Below are 23,890 nucleotides of genomic sequence, written 5' to 3'. Positions count from 1 at the left end.
TTTGATTTCATTTGGCCAATTGTTTGTTCCCTGAGAGTCTGTAAATGTAGTCTGTTCTTCACTACTGCTATGTCCGCATAGCTGTACATACTGTAGTAAGCGTTTTATGTGCCAATTGCTCATGAAGATGTATTTCAAATAAATAGTTGTTTTAATACATTTTTATTTTAATAAAGCATTTTTAGCATATTTGTAATTATTCGATTTTAGGTATAGGCTACACATGTTGATTTTGTTGATGTGGATCTATAGGTAATAATTTATATTTTGGCATTAGGTCTATTGTTTGTAGTTAATGGGTTTATCACTTTATAATTTTTTGATGTTTCATCACACAGTGGCTGTAGTAGCACAAAATAATTTTGCCCGGAGTATTCAGGCATTTTTACAGTGTATCTTCACTCCCACATTCTCATAAAACTCAGTGATAAACACCTTCCACTGAGGAAGTGCACAGAGGCAATAAACTGTCTCGAATGTCTATTGTGGTCACGACAAACAAAGCCAACATTTATGAAGTCAGTATAGAATGTTTATACAAGTGTTATCTCATGGTCTTAGCATATAGGCATTGTACTGTAGAGCATAATATGCTGTAGCTCACATGTAAAGAAAGACTTAGGCCTGCCTGCTATCACATCTACCCTGTGTGTCCCAAATGGCACCCTATTTCCTTTATAGTGCACTACTTTTGACCAGTGCCTATAGGGATTCTTTATCACTATTATAGGGAATAGGGTTCCGTTTGGGACCCATAGGCCTGCCTGCTATCACGTCTCTCATGTAATCTAACTAGTCTAGAGCTGATTTCTCTCACTTGATAAATGGCTGCTATAAATTCTAAGGCCAGATGACCATACAGATGACCAAAAAAAAGTGCTCTCTTGAACCTAAAACGTTTATACCTGGAACCAAAAAGGGTTCTCCTATGGGAACAGCCGAAGAACCCTCTTGGAACCCTTTTTTTCCACGTTTACAGTCAGAGCACCGTACTGTTGCTGTATAAGGAAAGATTTGAGCAATGCTCTCCCAGTGCTGCCAAAATCTAAAAGGTTGAAGTTGTCTTGGAACAATGTCCCCTGTGGACTTCTGTTGATTTATCTACATAGTCTACCTCTCTGATGTTAGGAAAGTTATGATGGAGATTTCAAACAACTGATAACAGTGTAGTGGGTGCAGATTCAGAGACACTTTAGCCCAGAATCAGCATGGATTCACCCTTTTAGTATTAAATCTCTCGAAATCGATATATTGTTGACAAGCCAAGGAGATATAGCCCTTTACTATGCATCTCCTATCTGCTTTCACATTTCCACAAGCAGAAGGTCTATTAGTAGAATTACCACAGAGATTAACTTTTTTTCAACCCAAATTACCATCTCCTTCATATCAATTTATGAAATACTCACTAATCTTTCCGTTTATAAAATGGGAAACGTCCACTTCTCCCTCTCAACTAAATTATTTCTGAGACCTATCCAAATCAGTTGAACGAAAAACAACATTTCTACTAATCCCTATATTTACCTAAGCCAGGATTCCTCAACTGGCAGTGAATCTATTTGGCCACCCAAGACTGTAAAAACACCAGCAAATCAGCTCCAAGTGACTTTCATTTTGGAAAACTGTTCCAAAGTATTCCCACCCATAATAGAGAGATACACTGAGTATACCAAACATTAAGAATACCTTCCTAATATTGAATTGCAGGCCCCCTTTTGCCCTCAGAACATTCTCAATTCATCGGGGCATGGACTCTACAAGGTGTCGAAAGCATTCCACAGGGATGCTAGCCCATGTTGACTCCAATGCTTCCCACAGTTATGTCAAGTTGGCTGGATGTCCTTTGGGTGGTGGACCATTCTTTAAAAACACGGAAACTGTTGAGCGTGAAAAACACAGCAGTGTTGCAGTTCTTGACACAAACCAGTGCGCCTGGCACCGACTACCATACCCCGTTCAAAGGCACATAAATATTTTGTCTTGTCCATTCACAATCCATGTCTCAATTGTCTCCAGGCTTAAAAATCCTTCTTTAACCTGTCTCCTCCCCTTCATCTACACTGCTTAACATGGATTTATTAAGTGACATCAATAAGGGATCATAGCTTTCACCTGGATTCACCTGGTCAGTCTGTGTCATGGAAAGAGCAGGTGTTCCTAATGTTTTTTATACTCAGTATATGTGATTGTGTACAAATGTAAGTAATGTTTGAAATGGTTATGTTTTAGTCAAATATTGTATATGTTTGGGTGCCTTGTGGTCAATTTGCAGTCTATTATGTATAATTATGTTCCGGCCCCCTGACCATCCATCCGATCAAGACAAAATGGGCCAGCAGCTGAATCTAGTTGATGATCCCTGACCTAAACTGATTATGAAGTGAGAAACGTCCTCCTCCTTCCCTCCCCCCGGTCCCTGCTCCCTCTCTTTTTCTCTCTTCTTGTTCTCTATCTCACCCCCCCCCCCCTCTCCTCTCATCCCTCCCTCCTTCCTTGTGTTCCGTGGGACAGCTCAGAACTTTAGCTGGAGAGCCCTAGTGACGTCCCTGTGTTGCCTAGACTCAGCGCAGGTCACACAAACATCTGCCTGCTGCTGCTGTGGGCCGGGCCTCTATCTTCCCTCTCTCACCCGTCTCCCCCATCCTCATTTCCTCTTTCGCCATAAAAGGGAACACAACATTCTTATCTCACTCTGAGAATGACATTGCTCTGAGCCCTGGAAACTCAAGTCTATACCTAGAGTCAGACATCTTTCTTTACCTTACCTCCTGTTTCCCCAGTCAGATATCTTGTACTGTAGTGTTACAGGTTGTTGTATTGAACTGTAATGTAACAAAGACATTACTTGAATAGCCTGCCATTGCATCGGCAAGTGATCTAAAGAGAAACTAGTTATGAATGTGATGTCTATCCATATTCTATGAGATGAACAGGTGTTCCTGTACCTGTTTGTTTACTGAGTGTTAATTCATGGAGATGTTATTTTTTGCTGCTCCTGTAGACACAGTATCAATGGTGACAGCAAAGATGCTTTACAGAAGCAACCTGCTTTTGGCATCCCTAGGAGTGATGCCATGCACTATTCCTAGAACTCTTTAGCTAATTCTTAGAACTACAGCTCTATCTGCGGATCTCCCTAGCCCTGCCTAGGTTGCACCTCTGCTCAGGCAGTCCAAATATTTTCTCAGACAGATACATAGCTATATATGCAGAGGAAATATAACTATGACTGTTGTTATTCACTGGGCCGATTGCCTGAAAATTGGTAGCATTGTTCCACCATTTATATTGTACATTGGAAGTGTGTGCAACATCTGTATAAATACGATTGAGTACAGTGCTGCTTCACTGCACCAGAGAGCAGCGTTGTTTGTTCTGAGCTTAAATTAGAACGCAATTACATTTCTATGGGGACAAATGTATCTACAAACATATGGCTGTGTCAACTGTTTGTCCATCTATGGCTACAAATGGTAGTCAGGGGGGCCGCTGGGGACATAAAGTGTATGTATGGTAAATTATTTAAAGAACTCAGAAAATATGTATTTGTCTTGGATAGTTTTCAGCTCCCATATAGATTGTGCTGTATAAGGAGAATTTGGTTATGAACTAATACTCGTGTCAATAAATCATAACCTTTTTATGCTGTTTTTGGAGGTGAGGGACAAAGCCGGCGAGATTGATAGGCACTTATGGTTCATGCCCATGTAATCACCAAGTACTGTACTTGTGCATGGCAAAACCCTTCATCTCTCTCTACATCCTTCTAATCAACAGCGTGATCATCAACAACAACAATACCCTTGTCTGGAATGGTGTCCATTTCCTCTTCTACTGTAAGTAACCTTCTCCCAGTCAGAAATGTGGACACCCACCCTCATCACCACCTCCTCCGCATAACCCCAGTCAGACACAGTCTGTCAGAGATGAATTGAGGCTGAATGAGGCAGGCATCTTGGAGAACCAGAGGAGGGGAGTATGTCTTGGCTCGGACCTATCAGAAGAGCTTCTTTCTCAGCTACAGGCCGTGCCTGGACTGCTGCCTCGTCCTGACTTCTGCACTTACCCCGTCAGGGTTTTCCACCTCGTCCGTCCTTCATCTCTCCCCCCGCACCTCCCACTTTTCTTGGGTCATACATAATGTCTACTGCCTGAGATACAGTCTGTTACACTGTCATTAAAGGGCAATGAATAAACCGAGAAACAAACAAAGCGGCAGTGAGAGGAGAGGTGGAGGGATGAGCAGGGCTCAGGGAGCGGAAAGTCTATACAGACTAAATAACTACTAACTGTGGTGTGTGCTGGAGAACTGGCGCTTTGAAAATAGTCAGCGCGAGTACATCATGAAATATAACTTCATGGAATCAACACCCTAGGAATGAGATGACATTTCACCAAAGTGAACTATCCCTTTAAACACACAAATTGAATGCTAATCTGTCGAGGTGATGTCATTAACATCATATGAATGTATATTGATAATAACCAATACTGATCACCAAAACTCTCATAGCAAAGACACTGAGATGTCATCAGAGGGAGATGCTACAAGTAAATAGTGCAGAGTTATCCCCATAGAAACACCCCTTCTTGTTTGAACAATACCATTGCTGCTGGACCATATTTAGTCACTGGGGCCCAGGCCACCACACACTAGACTTTTAAGCTGCCCAGATTCCATCCAGACCCCACAGTCCTTATATGGCACAGTGCGTTGCGTCTCTGCATTTCTCTCTCTTTCTCTCTCTCCTTTCTCCTTCCTTACTACACACCAGCCCCCCTGATCTTGATGTTGACCAGAGACCGAGCCAGCAGGTTCCAACCCCTAGTCATCCCCCTCCATCTTGGTCCCTTGAACTGTCATCGTCGTTTTGCACACATGCCAATGGAGATGTGCTGTTTGGCACCGGAGAGAGGCCCAGTCATGGCATCACAAAGCAAGGTCATTTATTGAGCCAATCAGGAGGTGTCCTTATATAGGACGTTCCATTGGACTAGAGATAGAGGAGCAGGAAAGAGGGAGAAGAGTGGAATGCGATGTGTGTAACAATATGGGGACACACAAACACATGGGACGCATCCCCTTCCTCCACCATCCTCCCCCTTCCTCCCTCGTCCTCCAGTAGTGTGTATCAAGGGGAATCTCTCTCTCTCTTCCCCCTCCTCTAAAGTCCATCAAGACGGATTTTCTCCTCTGGTAACAGCTGGGCTTGATGGGAGTGGGACTGGACCTTTGTATATACAATAGTGCTGTATGTCAATGGGACTGGACCACAGAACCTCTGGGACGAAGTGCCATTAAACATCATCAGAAGTGTCATGGAGATGAATTGCCAATGGAGATGAATTGCCCATATTATTTATTTTGACAGGCCTAAGTACCATCAAGTGAACAGACAGACTGTAGAGACACAGACTGTATATGTATCCATGGGATATACTGAGATTCCCATGATTTAGAGTTCAAAATAGTGAAAAAGGGAGCCAAGTTTGAGTTAAATTGATGTAATTTCCAAAGGTTCTGCATGATATGATGTGTGCCGAGGGCTCTTGGTGTTGATGGAAGTGTGCCATTTGGAAAGAGACAGTGACAGTGTCAATTCTAAACATCATCCTTAAAAACAGACAAATGACACTGATAACCACTGTTTACTATAGATGTTGTTGAGCTCCTCGGGCAATATTCCCACAGTAGGTCCATAGGAGGGTCATATAGTCCTTGGATGACTCATCACCCGCATATTCAACAGTTTCTATGAAGGTATAATATTAGATAATTACCATGAATTTAATTGCACATACAAGTAGGCTATACATATATACTGTACACACACCCCATAACGTTTGCCATTATGCTCACTGAAAGAAAATGAATATGAAGAGATACTAAAGTGTACTATGCATAGCAGATAACTATAAAGTGTGTCCGCGTCAAATTAAAATACGCGCAGCCAAATTGCAATTCGTTCTGCTTTTCAGCGTCAAGCACGCTGTGAACATTACAGTACCACAGAGTCTTCAAACAAGTACCGTCTTGGACAGTACTTCGCGCTCTGCGGTAGAATTGGATGATTTTCTGCTGTCAGATCAGAGAGGGGAGGGTCTGCGCGTGCGACTCCACCCCCCGGGTTTAAATGGTAAAGCGAGGTAATTACCAGGGTAATTTGGACTGTTCGTTTTTGGAGTAGGCCACCCTGTCAACCGCAGGACGCTCCAAACCACAACTTTCCAAATCCCCCTGCTGATTCGAATTCATCAAATTTGTAAGTAATTTATTTTTATGCAAGGCCATTGTTTTACTTTGATACAAGTTGGAGAGAATGAGAGTGCACTTGTTGTTTTGCGCGCACCTTTATTATGCACGCTTAGCGACATGGATTGTGCCTCTAAAACTGACATTTTTGTTTATCACATGTACCCTATATTGTAATTCCTTCATGTGTTTAGGTTTCACACACAGCATTTATCACTGAGCAAAATGACAAGAAAATAGATATCGGATATCAATTATCACTGTTCATCTCTGTTACAATTGCATGCTTTTGACAGCTGTTTTCGCATGACTCTAATGTAAATGCAGAACAAGCCAAATCACCCCAGAAGAAATGACTATCCGTGGTAGCCGATACAATGTAACTGCTGTGCTGACATCTGTATGATGCAGTCATATGATGTGGTTAAAGAGTGTGACCTTTTTTATGTTGGCCATCTTTATCAGCGAATTCTTCCCTTTATCAGTGCTGCACAACATTGCCTAACAATGCCTTTCTTTACCACGTTTTCTATACACTAACCAGTAATTCTATCTATACAGCAGCCATGTTATTTATACTGTAACAGCTTGGAATAACAGCTTGACTGAATTATTTACACCAGTAGTGCCATGTTATAGGAAGTAAGGGGAAGTTGACTTTGTATATCTGAAAGAAGAAACGGGCTGAACGCTAACCAGGGTGTTTCCTGTTCTCCTAATATGGTAGTTTAAAGCTGTCTGTCTTGATGCCGAACTTTGCGGTGTGGTGGCTCAGGGTAGACTTGTCACTTGTGAGACTCGTATCCTCTCCAAAATGTCTGTGACTGAGCAGAAAGACATTGGGGTCGTCATCATAGTAACTGATGTTGAAACACAACCTCGTAGTTTGCTGACAGGAGAAGTGGTTATCATATGATTATGCTGCATGGGAGTTTGAGTAAAGCAAGCATGAGGTTTTCTATCTCAGTCTGAGGACTTTGTTACCTCTCAGCTATCTTGTCTCTGACTTTGGAGATTCATTTTGACGGCCTTTGTCGATCCACCACAGAGAGCCTGCAGCATCATCGAAATGATGTTTTCAACCGACTTTCATCCAAGTTTTTTTTGGTGAAATAAAGCACTGCTCTAAGGCACAAGTGAAAACAACATGGTCAGAAGGTCTATCAGGAGAAAATAAAGGCAGATGCTTTTAGAGGTGGAGAACAGCCAAACTGCCTAATAAGAAGAGAGGTGTTTGGAGTAAGCAACACATGAGACACCATAGCAGTAGAACCCCAGACTGAAATGCATGGTACTCTGACTATCTCTGGGCAGGTAGTTACAACATTAACCTTAATTGCGTTTCAATGACCTAACACAACTGTGAGTTCATAGGCTTCATTCTTCTTCAATGTTACAGGACCTGGCTTTTACATTTTTATTTGGATGTACTGGATTGGAGTGTTGTTTATTCATCATCACATACCTCAGCATGCAAATCTATTTGAATCCGGTATCATTACACCCGGTTTTCGCTCACTAGGATAACTGTGTCTGTATTTACATGTGGGACTATTGCAGTTCATCAGGACTCAGAGCGCAACAAATCAGCTGCCTGGCTACCCAAACTCCTTGCTCTGGCAAAACGCTACGTTTCCTCTCCACAATGAGTCTGGATCTATATAAAATAAAATTTGATTTGATTTGGATCTGAGTACTTCCCTGACGATTTCTAGAACGCAAACACGTTCTAACTGTTCTGAATGGTCTCAGAAACCCGACTGCTTTTAGACTTAATTTTTTGGGGACTTTGATACTCTGATTGGTTAGAAATGATCCTATTGCTGATGACTTTGTTTTGTCCAACACACCTCACTTTGACATCACCACAAACGACTTCAATGATGGCTGTCTCAGACTGAAGTATGTAGTGAACATAGAGCAGAGTTTGAGTCATCAGGCGAGGAAAATCAGGGCCTTAGTGTTAGTTGACACAGAATACCAGCTGATATACCAGAGTAGTGAATGTGTTAGATTCTGTGATAGTTTGGGAGAATTAGGCCTAACTCATTTATTAGGCCTAACTCTTATCCTGGCATAGCTGAGTGCAATCCATTTGAGTCGTCAAGGCTTGATGATGCAGTGTACAGTAACTATTAGGAAATTAGTTTTTGCAATGAAGCCAGGAATCAGGGAAGGGATGGAATGATGAGGGAGAGGGTAAAGCCTTTCACAGGCACCTCCTCCACCTCATCCTCCCTCCTCATGTTCCCTCCCTATCATGCTCTTCAAGTACGGTCTTATAGTCTCTACCCAGGCTGGACTGCTTCCTATCAGCAAACTGCCACCCTGTCAGCCCCCTACTCAGACAGCTGTCGTCAGTGTACGCTGGCTGAGAACAAAGGTGAACACGCGTTGACACAACAAGATGAAGAGCGAGACAGAGAAGGGGGTGAGGAACCACTGACCATGCGTTGACACGACAAGAAGGGAAGGAAAGGGCTGAAATGTTAAGGATTAGGGATGAGAGAGAAAGAAAGATATAAAAATAGTAGAGAGAGAGGTCTAAATTGTTTGAGAGGTGCGGAAAAGTTCAAGGGAGTGAACACACTTGTCTTGCTGCATCTACAGTAACAGTACTGGAGGGGAGTGTCAGGAAAAGTCCACTTATCCTCAGTCAGTAAAGGAAATAGTTCATACTGTATCAGCTGTAATGTCTCCCCTTCATACACAACCTTGGACTACTGTGTTAGAGCTGCATGGGGTTGTGTACTAGTACGGCCCCAATTTATTCTGTGCTGTGCTCTGCAACCATTGCAAATAAGGAACAGGGTAGAGGACAATGTCCTTTTTCCTAAAAAATAGTGTTTCACTCTGGCTAAGTGGATATTTATGCTTTTGTGGGTAGTTTGGCTCTGGCTGGTCCCAGGGGACGCAGTGACAATTTTTCCCAGGAGGACTTGTGACTTGTTCGCATAGTTCCCATTTCTAGTCCTAGAAAGAGCATGCCAATCTGTAACTGTGACTGGGCTGGATAGGAATGATGGGTGCAGGGACTCCATGAGGTAGTGCAATGGATTATAGTCTGAATCTTATCAAGCAAGAGTAGTTTGATTTACCAGCACAAAGGTCAACATTTATCATTAGTTATGTCTTATGTCTGCATAGTCTGATTGTAATTTAAAAGATAGTGTGTCAGAATCCTTTAGACACTGTAGTACTATTGAACTGGATCCATTACAGTGGAGGCTGCTGAGGGGAGGATGGCTCATAGTCAGGCCCGGAATGGAGTCCATGCAATGGTGTCAACCACATGGAAATCACATGTTTGATACCATTCCATTGATTTCATTCCAGTTATAATTATGAGCCGTCCTCCCCTCAGCAGTCTCCACTGACCCGTTGGTGTTTCTATTAGGGTGTTAATCACAGCAAGTTGTTACCAAGATTCCAGTAATGCATTCATAACAGCAGTGAATGATAAAATACTAGCACCGAGTTTGCCATAGAACTGTGCACCTGCTGTGGCTCCAATTCCTACAGGTATGACTCAGAGCCCAGCAGCTAGCTAGCTAGCATCCCTTCCTCCCTCCCACCACCACACGACACTACACAGCCACAGAGGAGAACAGCACAGCAGCGGGACCATGTGAAGCATGAACCATGAACCCCCCCCCCAAACAAGCTCTCCCTCTCTGTCTGTGTTATCATTTTGGCGTAAACTCCAAATTGTGTGGACCAGCTGTAGACATACTCTTCCCTATAAGGGCTTTGTTTGGGAGTTGAACTTGCCTGGCTGTTTAGGTCCATCGAAAGGCCTGCTCCAGAGAAGCAGGCCATATATGGGCATCACAGCACGGGACTGCAATGTAGCGGACGGTGTTGCACAGGAGAGAGAGGGAAAGAAGAAAAATGGACTTTATTGTTGTTGGAGCATTTTTTTCTGATTAGGGTATGGGTAAACCCCTCACTTGTAAAAGTGTATAGTACTTACAGTACACGAGATGAGAAGATTGATGTAAGTCCTTATCGCATATGGTACAGTTACTTAGAACTAGTTTCCCAGAGTCTATCTTCATGTCTAAACTAGGCACTGTAATGGTTGTAGTCTCCCTTGTGGCTCGTGTAGGAGGCTAAGCCCGAAGAGGGGGGTCTGTGAGAATTACTGTATTCTGGGAGTTTCTGGATGGATGAAGAAATGTTAACCCTTTGAGTGTCCATGCCTTCTGTGGACATATGGCTGGCAGTGGTAGGAGAGTGTATATGTAGTGTCTGACTCGTACACCATTTAGTTAATAACCCCTTGAGTATGTTTTTGAAGTGCTGGACTGAAAACAGAGTTTTCTGTGTGAGAACGTATTTACAGAAAGAATCATGCAATTTATGGAGCTATACCACTGACCCCTGACCTTGTGGTTGCTGTGCACGACCCAGACCCATAACCCCCTTCTCTCAGAGTCGATGACTAGCCAAACCATAAACACATAAACCAATCCAACCCAGTCTTTTAACATTTGAATATCTCTTCTCTCTTTCTCCCACCAGCCCCCCTATCTCTATCCCCATCTCCAGCTGCCCCCCCCCCCCCCCCCCCAAAGACAGAAGGTCTTAGAAGATCCAAGATCCTCCACCGACCACCAAGATGGCTAATAAAAAACAGATGACTGAGGACGAGAAGTTCCTCTTCCTGGACAAGGACTTCATCAACAGTCCCATGGCCCAGGCCGACTGGTCAGCCAAGAAGCTGGTGTGGATCCCCTCAGAGAAGAATGGCTTCGAGGCGGCGAGCGTCAAGGAGGAGCACGGGGACGAGTGTCTGGTAGAGCTGGCCGACAACGGGAAGAAGGTGACGGTGAATAAGGATGATATCCAGAAAATGAACCCTCCCAAGTTCAGTAAGGTGGAGGACATGGCCGAGCTCACCTGCCTGAACGAGGCGTCGGTGCTGCACAACATCCGGGAGAGGTACTTCTCCGGGCTCATCTATGTGAGTTGGACTCTCTACTTTCACACATATACACACTTGTACAGTACACACTCTACACAACCTGAGGTAAATGAATTCCGTCCCACTGGGACAGACGTCAATTCAACGTCCATTCCACTTTGGTTCAACTTCATTTCCTTGAAATGACGTGGAGACAACGTTGATTCAACCAGTGTGTGGCCAGTGGGATAGGCCCATCTACATGAGAATATATGGTCGTAGAAGCACACAGACCCATAAATACTCACAGTAATACACAGTCTTCACAATCTGAGAAAGAGGTCCTTGCTACCAGCAAAAAGGACTGTGATACACATGACAGTCAAGGGTAATTTCAAACACAGCAATTTAATAAGTGTAGAATAACCATGTTGGCTTATTATCAATAATCAACAGGGTGGTTCGAGCCCTGAATGCTGATTGGCTGACAGCCGTGGTATATTGACCATATACCACAAACCCCAGAGGTGCCTTATTGCTTAATAATAACCCTGCTCATCCTTGTTTTTTCTCTGCAGACATACTCTGGCCTGTTCTGTGTAGTGGTGAACCCATATAAGATGCTGCCCATCTACTCTGAGAAAATCATTGAGATGTACAAAGGGAAGAAACGCCACGAAGTTCCCCCTCACATCTACTCCATCACTGACAATGCCTACAGAAACATGATGCAGGGTGGGTTCATCGTTCATAGTTACACCTCTTCCTGATACTGTAGCTTCTTTGTCTGGGAAGGCAGGGTTGGCGTCGCTTCAATTCAGTCCATCAATTGACTGAAATGAAATGTTTGGAATGTCAGTTTACCTGCTGAATTGAAATGAATGACATTTGATTTGATCCCAACCCTGCTTGAGGGCCATGGTATCTCAACATAGCTTATCTTCCTATCTAGCTAGCTACTATCTTGGGAGGATTAAAAGTGGTTTGTATAATATCAGCTGCTACAAAACAGTGATTGCAACAGTCTTGTGTCAGCTGTCTTTAGGTCAACAAATGAACAAAACAACATTTTCAATAACTCAACGATAGCTTCAATACTCTTCAAAAGGTACAATATTTTATCAACTCAGCAGCAGCCAAACTGCAGTGCAGAATACTGCAGAGATATAATTCAGCAATAAGGCCCAAGGAGTGGTGATAAATGGCCAATATATCACAAACCCTGAGGTGCCTTATTGCTATTATAAACTGGTTACCAACATAATTAGAGCACTTAAAATACATGTTTTGTTATACCAGTGGTATACGGCTGTGAGCCAATCAGCATTCAGGGCTCGACCCAACCAGTTTATAATGCACATAGGCCATATACCACAAACACCCGAGGTGCCTTATTGCTTAAATATACTATAGCCTTGAATGCTCTATCAATGCCCTCAATGGTCAAAAACCTCTCTTCCTGAAGTACGTGTGCTGTGAAACTGCATTAAAAACAATGTGAAAACAGCTTACTTCAATGAAAGTTAATTTAGAAGTTAGAAGCAGAAAAAGCCTTTTAGTAGCTCATTCAAAGATAAATCTGGACACGAGGTGACGATGGGCTAACTCTGCTTACAGTAAATACCAGTGAAGGGCTCTTGGCTAGCCCCTACAGTGCTAAGACTGAGAGAGGACAAGAGGCTAAAATCGTGATGTGGACAACTCAGCGTTTCCCACAAGGCTTTGTTATGTGATGCCAGAGGTCAGGGGTCATGCGGGACCTAGTTGACCCCAAGGATTTTATAAGAATTCTGGGGGATTTTCAGAGGAGCTTACTGACATCTGGCTTTAGAGATAGAGGACGGGAAGTCGGAAGACACTTCCTGTTGGAATCTTCAATAAAATGTGCTCTCCATTTAGCCTTTTCTGTCTGTTGCTTTAGGATTAAAGATAAACTATGGAAGTTTAAGTTGCTAACTTCTGACAATATTTCTGTCCATTTAAATGACTCATTTTGGCCCAAAAGCAAAAGTTCCCAGAGACAAACATTTCCGTATTTACCCCCTTGATTCAAGCACTTGTATAATTTATTGTAAATTCTAATCAGATTGTAGATATCAGACCCTTTTTTTTATGTTTTAAATTCTACAATTTACATTTTAGCTGTAAGTAAATGTTAACAGTTTATTTAAATTATCATCACTTTTGTGACAGTACATGTCAATTATGCGGCGATAAGTGACACTATACAACATGTTCTCACAAGGGCTTTGTGGTTATATCACACTTCTACGACTGTCTTTTTTACAGCCAGTCACTGTGTTGCTTACCATGCATCAACAAAACTTAGATTTGACTCACTCAAACAAATCAATAACCACACAAAGAGGCTGTTCTTCTGCTAAGTTTGTTGGCATACCACGTTCCTTACCAAGTCACTACTTCAGCATGGTTACTCTTCACCAGTTTTACACCACTGAGCCAAGCTGAGGCAAACGTATCGCACTGGCCTGCTTACTCATCTACGGTAGTTGTGAAAAGAATGTGACACAAATGTATCCGAGTCAGCACCGTATGGTTCAGGTTGACACGATAGTCTAAAAAGAGTATTAGTGAACCTAACATTGCAGTCAAACAGCAGTCCCCTCTTTGGGGAAAAACAACACCATCTCTCCTTTAGACCTCATTTGGACCCTTTTCTGACCAATGGGGTCCTCCCAGAACATGACATTGAAAGCACATTGTAAATGATGTAAGAACCAACCCTCTCCATTGTTCAAAGTGCTGCAGCATGATGAGAGAAGTTAGAATAAGCCCTGTGATGCTGGCCAAGCAGAAACACAATGACCTCACTCCTACTCGAGCTCAAGTTCCCTATTATGTAGTACCCGGTTTAAGTACTGGATACATTTCTAGTCATACATCACAAAGAGGAGAGCAAACACACTGACTTGATTATCCTCTTTTTATCAGTCACTCCAACTTCATAAACTTGAAACTCCATGTTCATATCATTTGGATTTAGGTCTTAGATGGACTTTCTTACACTCGTAAGTCACAGGTTAAGCCTGTGTGTGTGTGTGCGTGCAGGATACCGTGCTTGTGTGTGTGTGTGCGCATTCTTTCAATTTACACACACACACACACACACACACACAACAGATCCCCCTAGAAGCTGCCTGCAGTTCTATGGGTTCTTGTCAGATAGCATTTGACATTCCAGCTTAGGCAGAATTAACACATTAGTTTGTGTGTGTGTGTACGCAGCTCCTAGGGGGATCTGTCAGGTGAACAGGAAACAAGGCAGGTTGAGGTTAAACAAAACCACAACAAGAATGTTAAGCCCTCATTGGATACATTTATGAATTGTGCCACTGACACTTTATACCTACTTTGGAGCAGAATAACAAATAGTTAATCAATGTTTTTAACAGCTATTTTTTATTTTATTTCTTTACTAAGGTTGATCTACGTTGGTCTATGATTGTTACTCGATTTGATCTGTTTTGAGAAATGTGGAGTAATTTAAACAGCATTTTAGAATGTGTCTAGCTGTAAAGATCTTTTAAGCTGCTAGATGTGTAGGTGTGCTTATATGACGAGTTTCTTTCCAAAACACTATATAACCATTTTCAGAAATGTTGGAAAATTTGCTTTTATTGTTTAAAGAACTTATGAAATATAGTTATTTTTCACTGTCTAATCAAGGCATGGGGTTGTTTAATGACAGACATGTATTTGTTTGAAATCTATCACTTGATGGTTTCATTTCGGGGAGACAATCATGTTTTTTGCAAAACTATATATATCTGCCTCGGTCTCAGAAATAAGTAGTACTGCTAGGTTTTACACAGACAAATGTAACAAATAACTACTTTTTAAATAAAAATGATACATTTGTGACATCAATATCTAAAAATGAATCAATACAGTAATGAGTATGTAAAACATTTACATTCGTCATTTAGCAGATGCTCTTATCCAGAACAACTTAGTTCATTCATCTTGGGTGACCACATATCACAGTCAAATATACAGGAAATGAACATGCCATTCCAGCTAGACAATGAAAATACACTGAGTATACCAAATATTAGGAACACCTTGGATTCACCTGATAAGTCTGTCATGGAAAGAGCAGCTGTTCAGTGTATAGTGTTTTCAAAAAAACAAACATTTTAATACACCTAAAATTGATAAATAAAAATCTGAGAACAATAATATTTGAGGGGGCCCTAAGCAAAATGTTGCAAATTTCCTGCAATTCTACTCAATTTGTCATGGCGTGGAGAGAGTTGTTTTTTAATATGATATCTGACTGAGTGACTAACAAAATCAATAGGGGCCCTCCGGTCGGTAATTCTACCATGATAACTACAAGTTTAGATAACACCCCCCAAAAATGTTGCTGACATGGGCTGACTCTCAGTGACTGACATAACAAGAACAAAAAATGCAGATGCACAACAACAATTTGAAATTGCACCTTGTGTGTTCTACTATTCTAACTCCCAACAGTAAGTTAGGAGTTAGAATAGTAGATTATTTTGTATTTATTTTTTATCAGCGGGCCAACAAAAGCTGCCCATCTCAAGTGTAGTGTATGACTCATACTTTCTGTTGATATGTTGTTTGTGTAGGAATCTACCAACTTAATTGCATGTACACACAGGAAATGTCAGTGTGTACATCCTACAGCTATGGTGTGTGCATCCAGGGTCGTGAGTAAACATTATGGCGATGGACGGTCAATAGCTCGCTGTCTACTCTGTCGCTATGTTTAGATTGGAGTGTTGGGAATTTTTATTGTTAACAGACTGATAGGATTTCCCACGACAGAATAGAGGAGATGACTAATGGTACGGTCCAAACAAACCCTTTAGGGGGGTGTCGCTGTGGCAATCTCTCCATGGGTCTACATGTACATTTAAGAGGAGCAAGACTATCAACAACCCTGGCAGTGTCTGATATGGCACCCTATTTTCTACAGTGCATTCGGAAAGTATTCAGACCCCTTGACTTTTTCCAAATTGTTACATTACAGCCTTATTCTAAAATGGATTAAATAAATAACAAATCCTCAGCAATCTACACACAATACCCCATACTGACAAAGCAAAAACAGGTTTAGATTTTTTTTGCAAATGTGTATATAACATTTAAATACAGAAATACCTTATTTACATACGTATTCAGACCCTTTGCTATGAGACTCGTTATTGAGCTCAGGTGCATCCTGTTTCCATTGATCATCCTTGAGCTGTTTCTACAACTTGATTGGACTCCACCTGTGGTAAATTCTATTAATTGGACATGATTTGGAAAGGCACACATCTCTCTATATAAAGTCCCACAGTTGACAGTGGGTGTCAGAGCAAAAAAAAGCCATGAGTTTGTAAGAATTGTCTATAGAGCTCAGAGTTAGGATTGTTTTGAGGCACAGCTCTGGGGAAGCATACCAAAACATTTCTGCAGCATTGAAGGTCCTCAAATACAAAGTGACCTCCGTCGTTCTTAAATGGAAGAAGTTTGGAACCACCAAGACTCTTCCTAGAGCTGGCCGCCTGGCCAAACTGAGCTATGGGGGAGAAAGGCCTTTGTCAGGGAGGTGACCAAGAACCCGATGGTCACTCTGACAGAGCTCCGGAGTTTCTCTGTGGAGATCGGAGAACCTTCCAGAAGGACAACCATCTCTGCAGCACTTCACCAATCTGGCCTTTATGGTAGATTGTCCAGTTGGAAGCCACTCCTTAGTAAAAGGCACATGACAGCCCGCTTGGAGTTTGCCAAAAGGCACCTAAAGGACTCTCGAACCATGAGAAACAAGATTCTACCAAGATTGAACTCTTTGGCCTGAATGCCAAGTGGCAGGGACAGGGAGACTAATCAGGATCGAGGGAAAGATGAACCAAAGTACAGAGAGATCCTTGATGAAAACCTGCTCAGGACCTCAGACTAGGGCGAAGGTTCACTTTCCAACAGGACAACGACCTTAAGTACACAGCCAGGACAATGCAAGAGTGACTGGGACAAATCTCCTGAATGTCCTTGAGTGGCCCAGCCAGAGCCCGGACTTGTTCGCTCGGGTTCATCTCTGGAGAGACTTGAAAATAGCTGTGCAGCGACGCTCCCCATCCAACCTGACAGAGCTTGAGAGGATCTGCATAGGAATGGGAGAGACTCACCAAATACAGGTGTGCTAAGCTTGTAGCATCATACCCAAGAAGACTCGAGGCTGTAATCTCTGCCAAAGGTGCTTCAACAAGCTACTGAGTAAAGAGTCTGCAAAAATGCATACAAAGCAGTTTTTGCTTTGTCATTCTGGGTTATTGTGTGATGAGGGGGGAAAAACAATTTAATCCATTCCGAATGCACTGTATGTAGTGCAGTACTTTTGACCAGCCACAGCCTTGCCTGTCTGCTACATAACAACAGATGAAAGTCTTAGATAATAGTCTTAGTCTATACTTTCTTAAGTGTCTTAACAGGGTTATCTACAATCAGTCTCTGACAAGTCTGTGAAATCTTGGCTCTCATCTCTCCTGGGAAGACTCGCATTCCTTCACAAAGGCTTAGAAATTTGCCCTGCCTGCTCTTTGAAGTTTGAAGGGAATAGAGATGGGAAGTTCTCATGCGATTGGGTTTTGTGTAAAATTTCAGCTGGTGAGGATGATTGAAATGTTGATTTTTTTTTTCCAATGCCATTGTCATAACGGGAATTTATATACATCTCTTATATGAAATGTTCTGTTTTGACGGTGATTTGATGACAGGTTTTGGCTTTATCTCTCTGGTGAACTCGTGATTGGGATGAGACTAGAGTGACCTTGGAATTTTCCCTTTAAACCAATTGTAATTTGGGAGATTCTCTCTCTCTCTCTTTCTCTCTGTCTGTATTTTATTTATCTCGCTTTGCAGTAGGAAATAGGGTGCCATTTCAGATTGGCCCCTACTGTTTGGCATTTCCCCTTCTCCCAATGCCTCCCGTTCCCCCTTGAGGTTCTACTCCCTGGCTCAGAGTTACATTTGGTGTCAGTGTTTGAATCTGTTTTGAGCGTGTTTGGAAATGCTGCACAACCCTGGATTCCCCTCCTCTCCCTCTCTCCCCTCTGTGCCTTAATTAGGAAGAAAGGGGAACAGACAGAATTTTGCTGTGTGTGGAATGGAACCTAACCCACTGCCAAGTCACGTCCAAAATGAGGAACAGCATCCTAGCGCTCAGTTCTTTCCAACCTGAGCAAAGCCACACAGGCTAGCCTGACTAGTGTAGCCTAGCGTAGCACATTCCCAGTAGGACCAGGGATGGGAATGATGGCCAGTAAGGAGAGATTTCAATCTTTGAGGAGTTACGTTAAATGACACAACATACGAGCCATGGGCTTTCTATTAGCAGATAAGGATAATGCACAAGGGGATTAACTAACTCTCTCTGCTGCTCTCTCTCTCTCTTGCTCTCCTTCTGCTTTCTCTCCCTCCAATCCCCCCTCCCACTGTTTCACATAGGTCATGTTTAGATTGCACTGGGCTCCAAATAGTTTAACTTGATAATTTAACTAATAATATCCAAATGGTCTTTCTCTCCTTAACAGCATTCCCCAGACTCCAGACACACACAAGCACATACACACCCTGTCTAGCGTTTTTAAAGGGGGATACTGTTTCGTTATACCCCTACATGGACCTTTAGTATTTTCCTAGGACTTGTGACGTAGTCTATTTTTTTGGGGATCACATATCAGGAATTGATAGTCATCGTATTGCTGAACACATCAGGTGGACACATTTATTTTTCAAAATCAAAGCATTTTTTAAATTTTTATTTATTGTTTTGTTTTCATGTTTTAGGCTTGGGAAAGCCCTACCAATTTCTCACTTGAGCAGATGATTCAACTTGTACAAAGGTTCAACGCATATGGCTGTACAAAGATGTGAACGCTTGGTTGATTTCTCTGGAGTAATAAAATGTATGTTTCATATGACCGGCTGTGATCTGAGGACTGCACTGTACACCGAGACAGGAAACAACAGAACGTCGTCATCGCTCAGTTATTACTCAGGAGCACCACTACCGAATACAGGAAGAGTTATTAAAATGAAATACTGTCCAAATGAACAGGTAGCAGATAAACATACCAATACTGTATATGATTTACACACGTTTAGAAATGATTCAGGTATATCATGCTAAAGCAACTTAAAGTGCAGCGAGTATGTTTTTGAATTTGTGGCTCTAGTGGGAATTTGAACCCACAACCTTGGCGTTGCACGCGCCACGCTCTTACCAGGACCAGAAAAACACGTCGTCTTGATTAACCAATCCAATTGTCTTACTATATGGTGTACTGATGTCAGATGCCTGTCTTCATACTGCATATGTGCATGTATGAGCAACTCTATCCTGACATCAGGATTTTTATTTTTTCTGCAGATCGTGAGGACCAGTCCATTCTTTGCACGTGAGTGAAAAAATAAACATTTGACACTTTACACTATCCACTACACTTCACACTATACAGTACGTTTGATCCTAAAATACACCTTGTTGTTTTTTCTCCCCACATTTTTCCTAGACGTCACATGGTTGGATGGGGGGGTTGAGGAGGGGGATGTTGAAGATGGAACAGTAACAGTTATGTAACCCATGGGTTACATAAACACACACTGTGTCTGAAATGGCATCCTATTCCCTATGGGCCCTACGTGCCCTGGTCAAAAGTAGTGCACTACATAAGGAATAGGGAGCAATTTCAGACACAGGCACAGTTAAACAAATGAGATACCTCTAACATCAACATTACCTTTTTCCAGCCTGCTACTGCACTACCCTAACACACTGGTCTGTCTGGTGGAAATTAACACTTTGGGGGACATCTATGGTGACCATGTCTGATTGGTTTGACAATAAGGATGACAGGAAGTTCCGTGGGTATTTTGGTGAATCTTAGCTGAAATGCTCATGTCATACAGATGAATGATTTTAATTTGAGACAGTTTGCTACAGCTGGAGAATAATCCTGCAGCATCAAGAAATGTGAATTATTATGTGGCTTATAATAATCATTTTTGTAGGGATTGATACATTTTTTTGTTTTGGCAAATAAAGTCTGACATTTCTAAGTGGAAATTACAAACTTTAGAAGCTGTTTGAACTCATTCACTACAAGTTAGAATTTCCTGCTGTGCAAGACAATGCTAAGCAACAAAACAGTGATCAAATTAAGATCCTACATCTGTATGTTGTGGGAACCATTATCCAGGGAGTTGTGGGGTTAGAACACTTCTCTTCTCTCTTTTCTTCTCTCCTTTCTCCTCTCCTCCCCTCTGTCCTCTCAGAGACAGGAAGTGTGCCCTGTCCTGATTATAAAGACAGATTTGTTTTTGTTTGGGCTCCATTTTGTTTGTTTACTCATTGTAGAGCAATTATTGAGAATATCTCTGGGACTCTGGGAGAGAAATGGAATTGCTTGTCTCATTCTAGTTACTATATAGACTAGGCGTTGTCAGGCCACACATTCAGGAACATCTTTGGGCCCTAGTTCTAGGGGTTTTAGCTAGTCGGGTCTACTACACAAAACAAAACCCAATACACTTCAGCACCTCTTGGCATGTTGTTTGACCTCGTGCCTAGTTACAGTAAGCCCTACTCTACAGTAAGTCAGAGCACCTTTCCTGTCGAGCCTCCAGTGTACCCAGTAGAGGAAATGGGAGGGTCCCTGTCTAAAGTAGACTGCCCTGGAGCTCCGGGCTCCTTCTATTCTAAACCGATTGATGCCAGGATGCAGCATTCTCTGATCAAATCGACTCACTTCCTGAAGTTTTGCCTGAACAATTTACCAGAGGAGGCTTATTTGGAGAACTGGGGTTTGATTTTCCTGTTTGTTTGTTGTAGTCGGGGAATGGGAGGCCGGCAATGCAGTAGGGTTGTGGATGGAAGCAGGGAAGTTTGGAGCTATAGAGTTTCAAAATTGTGTTCCTAATGTTTCCCCCATGTTTTTTCAAAATCCCTGTTGAAAGATTCCTGGAATCAGTAGGGAAAAATCAGAGCGGGGGGGGGGGGGGGGGAGATCACCTCTAGTTGGGTCAGCTAGGTATAAGCATGCTCTCTATCCATATATAGGCGAAACATACGCCACGGGGAATGCCATGTATGACATGCTCCCTGAGTGTGTATGAAATGACACTGATGTATTGTTAAAAACATATGAACCAGGGACCGACTGTGTTGTCGCCATAGCAAACAGGGGTTTGACCTGGTGACGATGGCATTACTTTGTATACTTTGTATATTGATAAACATGACATAGCACACGTCATGGCATACATAGTCAACATACAGATGTTGGATCTTAATTTGATCACCCTGGTGTAGGATCACAATGCAGGAAATGTAAAGGTTGTAGTGTTTTTCAGGTTTAAAAATAGTTCTGAAGTTTGTCATTTACACTTTGACATTTCAAACTTGAGTTTCCCATATGAAATTGTATCAACGTCTACAAAAATGTCCATGAATTATATTCCACATAATTCACATTTCCTGCTGCTGGAGTATTTTTCCTGCTGTAGCAAACTGGCTCAAATTAAGATCTCACATCTGTATGGCGTCAAACAATGTAATGTACCATCTTTTGAAGTCTAGAGATTTTAATTGCATTTGTTATGACAATGTAATAGCATTTATATGAGGGTGCTGTTTATAACAGTATTGTGTAGGCTTTGTGACAGACTCCTCTTATAAATGGTTAGTTTTGTAAGATGCAGTTCACATAAAAGTGAACATGAGCTAATGGACTGCTGTCAGGGTGTGGTATGTTGACAATAACATGTTATACACAATCGCACGCTGCAGTTTCCCATTCCATTGCTGAATTTCTCCTCACAATCCTTAGTTACAACCAAGCCATATAGCTCACCAAATCCTTGCTGGGGTCTTGCCATCTCATTTATTTGGGGTCATCTCTTTCTCTTTACAATAATTAGAGTGTGGTAAGAGACCTAGCATCATTTCCAAAAGTGAACCAGACCTGGGTTCAAACTCTTTCAAATACTTTGAGCGGTTGCTCTAGCCTGCCTGGAGTGCCAGATGGGCGGGGGTTTACTGTTTTGGAATTATTCGATTATGTCCAATAAGCCAGGCAAGCTCAATCAAGCACAGGCAAAGTATTTTTAAATGATTTGGAATAGCATTTGAACCCAGGTCTGGAATGAAAAGGGCCAAAGCCCAGGATGCTGACCAGCCATCCAGACCAGTGATCCACGGTGGCCACCCTGACCCTGGGATGGTTTAAGCCGTAAACTGTGTTAGAAGAGGAATCCCCTCACTTCGATATACAGAATGTGAGGTCTCTGTCTCAGTGCTTATAGGACTCGGAGGATATTTTCAAGGATTATGGAGTTCTGTGTTTTTACAATGTGTTGAGGCCTGGGTAGTGTTCTAGACCTGGTGTAAGGAGTGACGCTGTAAGTCGTGTGTGTGTTGATGCAGTGTTGAGTTAGTGTAGTGTGATTTTAGGTTTTTGTTTGACAGTTAATGTTGGGCCTGATGTGAGTCTTGGTCTGTTGTATTTCGGTGAGGTATGAATGTTATGACGGAAATGTATGATAACATTCATCACGAATGAGATGAGCTTTGTGAATTACATAAATTCACTGAAAACCCGCACTTACACACGGTTATATTAACAGTATTGTACTTTTCATGTAGTCTACTTTTGGTCAGCTAATAGCCTAACCACCGATCCAACAACATTATGGACTAAATGTTAAAATGATTATTTTGCTATGACAATATACGTCAAATTAAGAGCTTACATCTTTATGGTGGATACTGGATAGATTCCTGTCGGCCCAGTCGGCCCCATGACAGACAGCCTCTGGTGGGTCTTACAAACACCTCTCCTTTTATGGAGTTGTTGGAGCCAGCTGGACGCTAGGCTGGGATCATTCAGACAGCAGCATTGCGGTTGGCGTCTCCAGCATCTAGAGATCAAAGGCCAATAAACTACTCTCCCTCATCCTTCTGTAGTTTCCGACCTCTGTTAAATATGTCCAATACCCACCCTTGGCCTTCTGGTTTAGAGCTGTAGGATATGTCATACATTTGTACCCTGCCTTTGTCTTCCTTAAGCCTCAAATACACCGGATTAGGGATTATGTTTTACCTGGATCTGCCTTCCGTGTACATGGGTCTTTCCAGGTTAGCAGACCTTTCCTTGGACCCCCTGGTCTGGTAGTGGGTCAGTCTGACCCTTTAGTTTCCTTTCATCATGGTATAAGGCAGTAGGGTAGGGCTAATCGTTTGTTAGAGGCACACAGGGAGAGGTTGGATGGCATTATGTTACTTTGGACAATGACAATAACATTGTGCTTGGGAGTTGATGTTGTTATTTCACTCAGTCACTCACGTGGTTCACGGTTTAATTAAAGTGTGTTATTCAACTGTGAACAGCCTGTCAGTTCTGTTTTCCCTCTCTCTCGCTCACCCTCTGTTTTTCTATCTCAAACTCTTTCTTTCACTCTCTCTCTCTCTCCCCCCTCTCTCTCTCTCTAACCCATCTCTCCTGCTCTCCAGTGGGGAGTCTGGTGCGGGTAAGACAGAGAACACCAAGAAGGTCATTCAGTATCTGGCTCTAGTGGCCTCTTCTCACAAAGGCAAGAAGGACACCAGTGCTGTAAGTATACTGCAAACAACGTTTTTTTTTGTATGGTTTTTGCCATTGTGCCGTCTATGACAAGTGGCTATTGTGTGTCAA

General features: G+C 42.3%; 1 protein-coding gene across 4 annotated transcripts in view; it reads left to right on the top strand.

Annotated features, from left to right (window-relative positions):
• The first annotated feature begins 5,946 nt into the window (after window positions 1-5,946).
• Window positions 5,947-23,890, top strand: part of LOC110493498 (myosin-11) — a 38,891-nt gene continuing 20,947 nt past the window's right edge. For 2 of the 4 annotated variants that reach the window (XM_090204535.1, XM_090204537.1), the window contains exons 1-5: window positions 5,947-6,266; window positions 10,781-11,222; window positions 11,741-11,897; window positions 19,570-19,597; window positions 23,710-23,809. In XM_090204535.1, coding sequence (XP_090060661.1) covers window positions 10,878-11,222; window positions 11,741-11,897; window positions 19,570-19,597; window positions 23,710-23,809 — 630 coding nt within the window. In that variant the 5' untranslated portion in view covers window positions 5,947-6,266; window positions 10,781-10,877. The remainder of the gene's footprint in view (window positions 6,267-10,780; window positions 11,223-11,740; window positions 11,898-19,569; window positions 19,598-23,709; window positions 23,810-23,890) is intronic. The other 2 variants (XM_090204534.1, XM_090204536.1) reach the window with 1 other exon arrangement.

Source organism: Oncorhynchus mykiss, chromosome 17, assembly GCF_057628025.1.
Source record: "Oncorhynchus mykiss isolate SJ-2025 chromosome 17, ASM5762802v1, whole genome shotgun sequence".
Lineage (NCBI taxonomy): Eukaryota > Metazoa > Chordata > Actinopteri > Salmoniformes > Salmonidae > Oncorhynchus > Oncorhynchus mykiss.
Note: the sequence above shows the minus strand (reverse complement) of the source record. Positions and strands in the feature narration are given on the sequence as shown.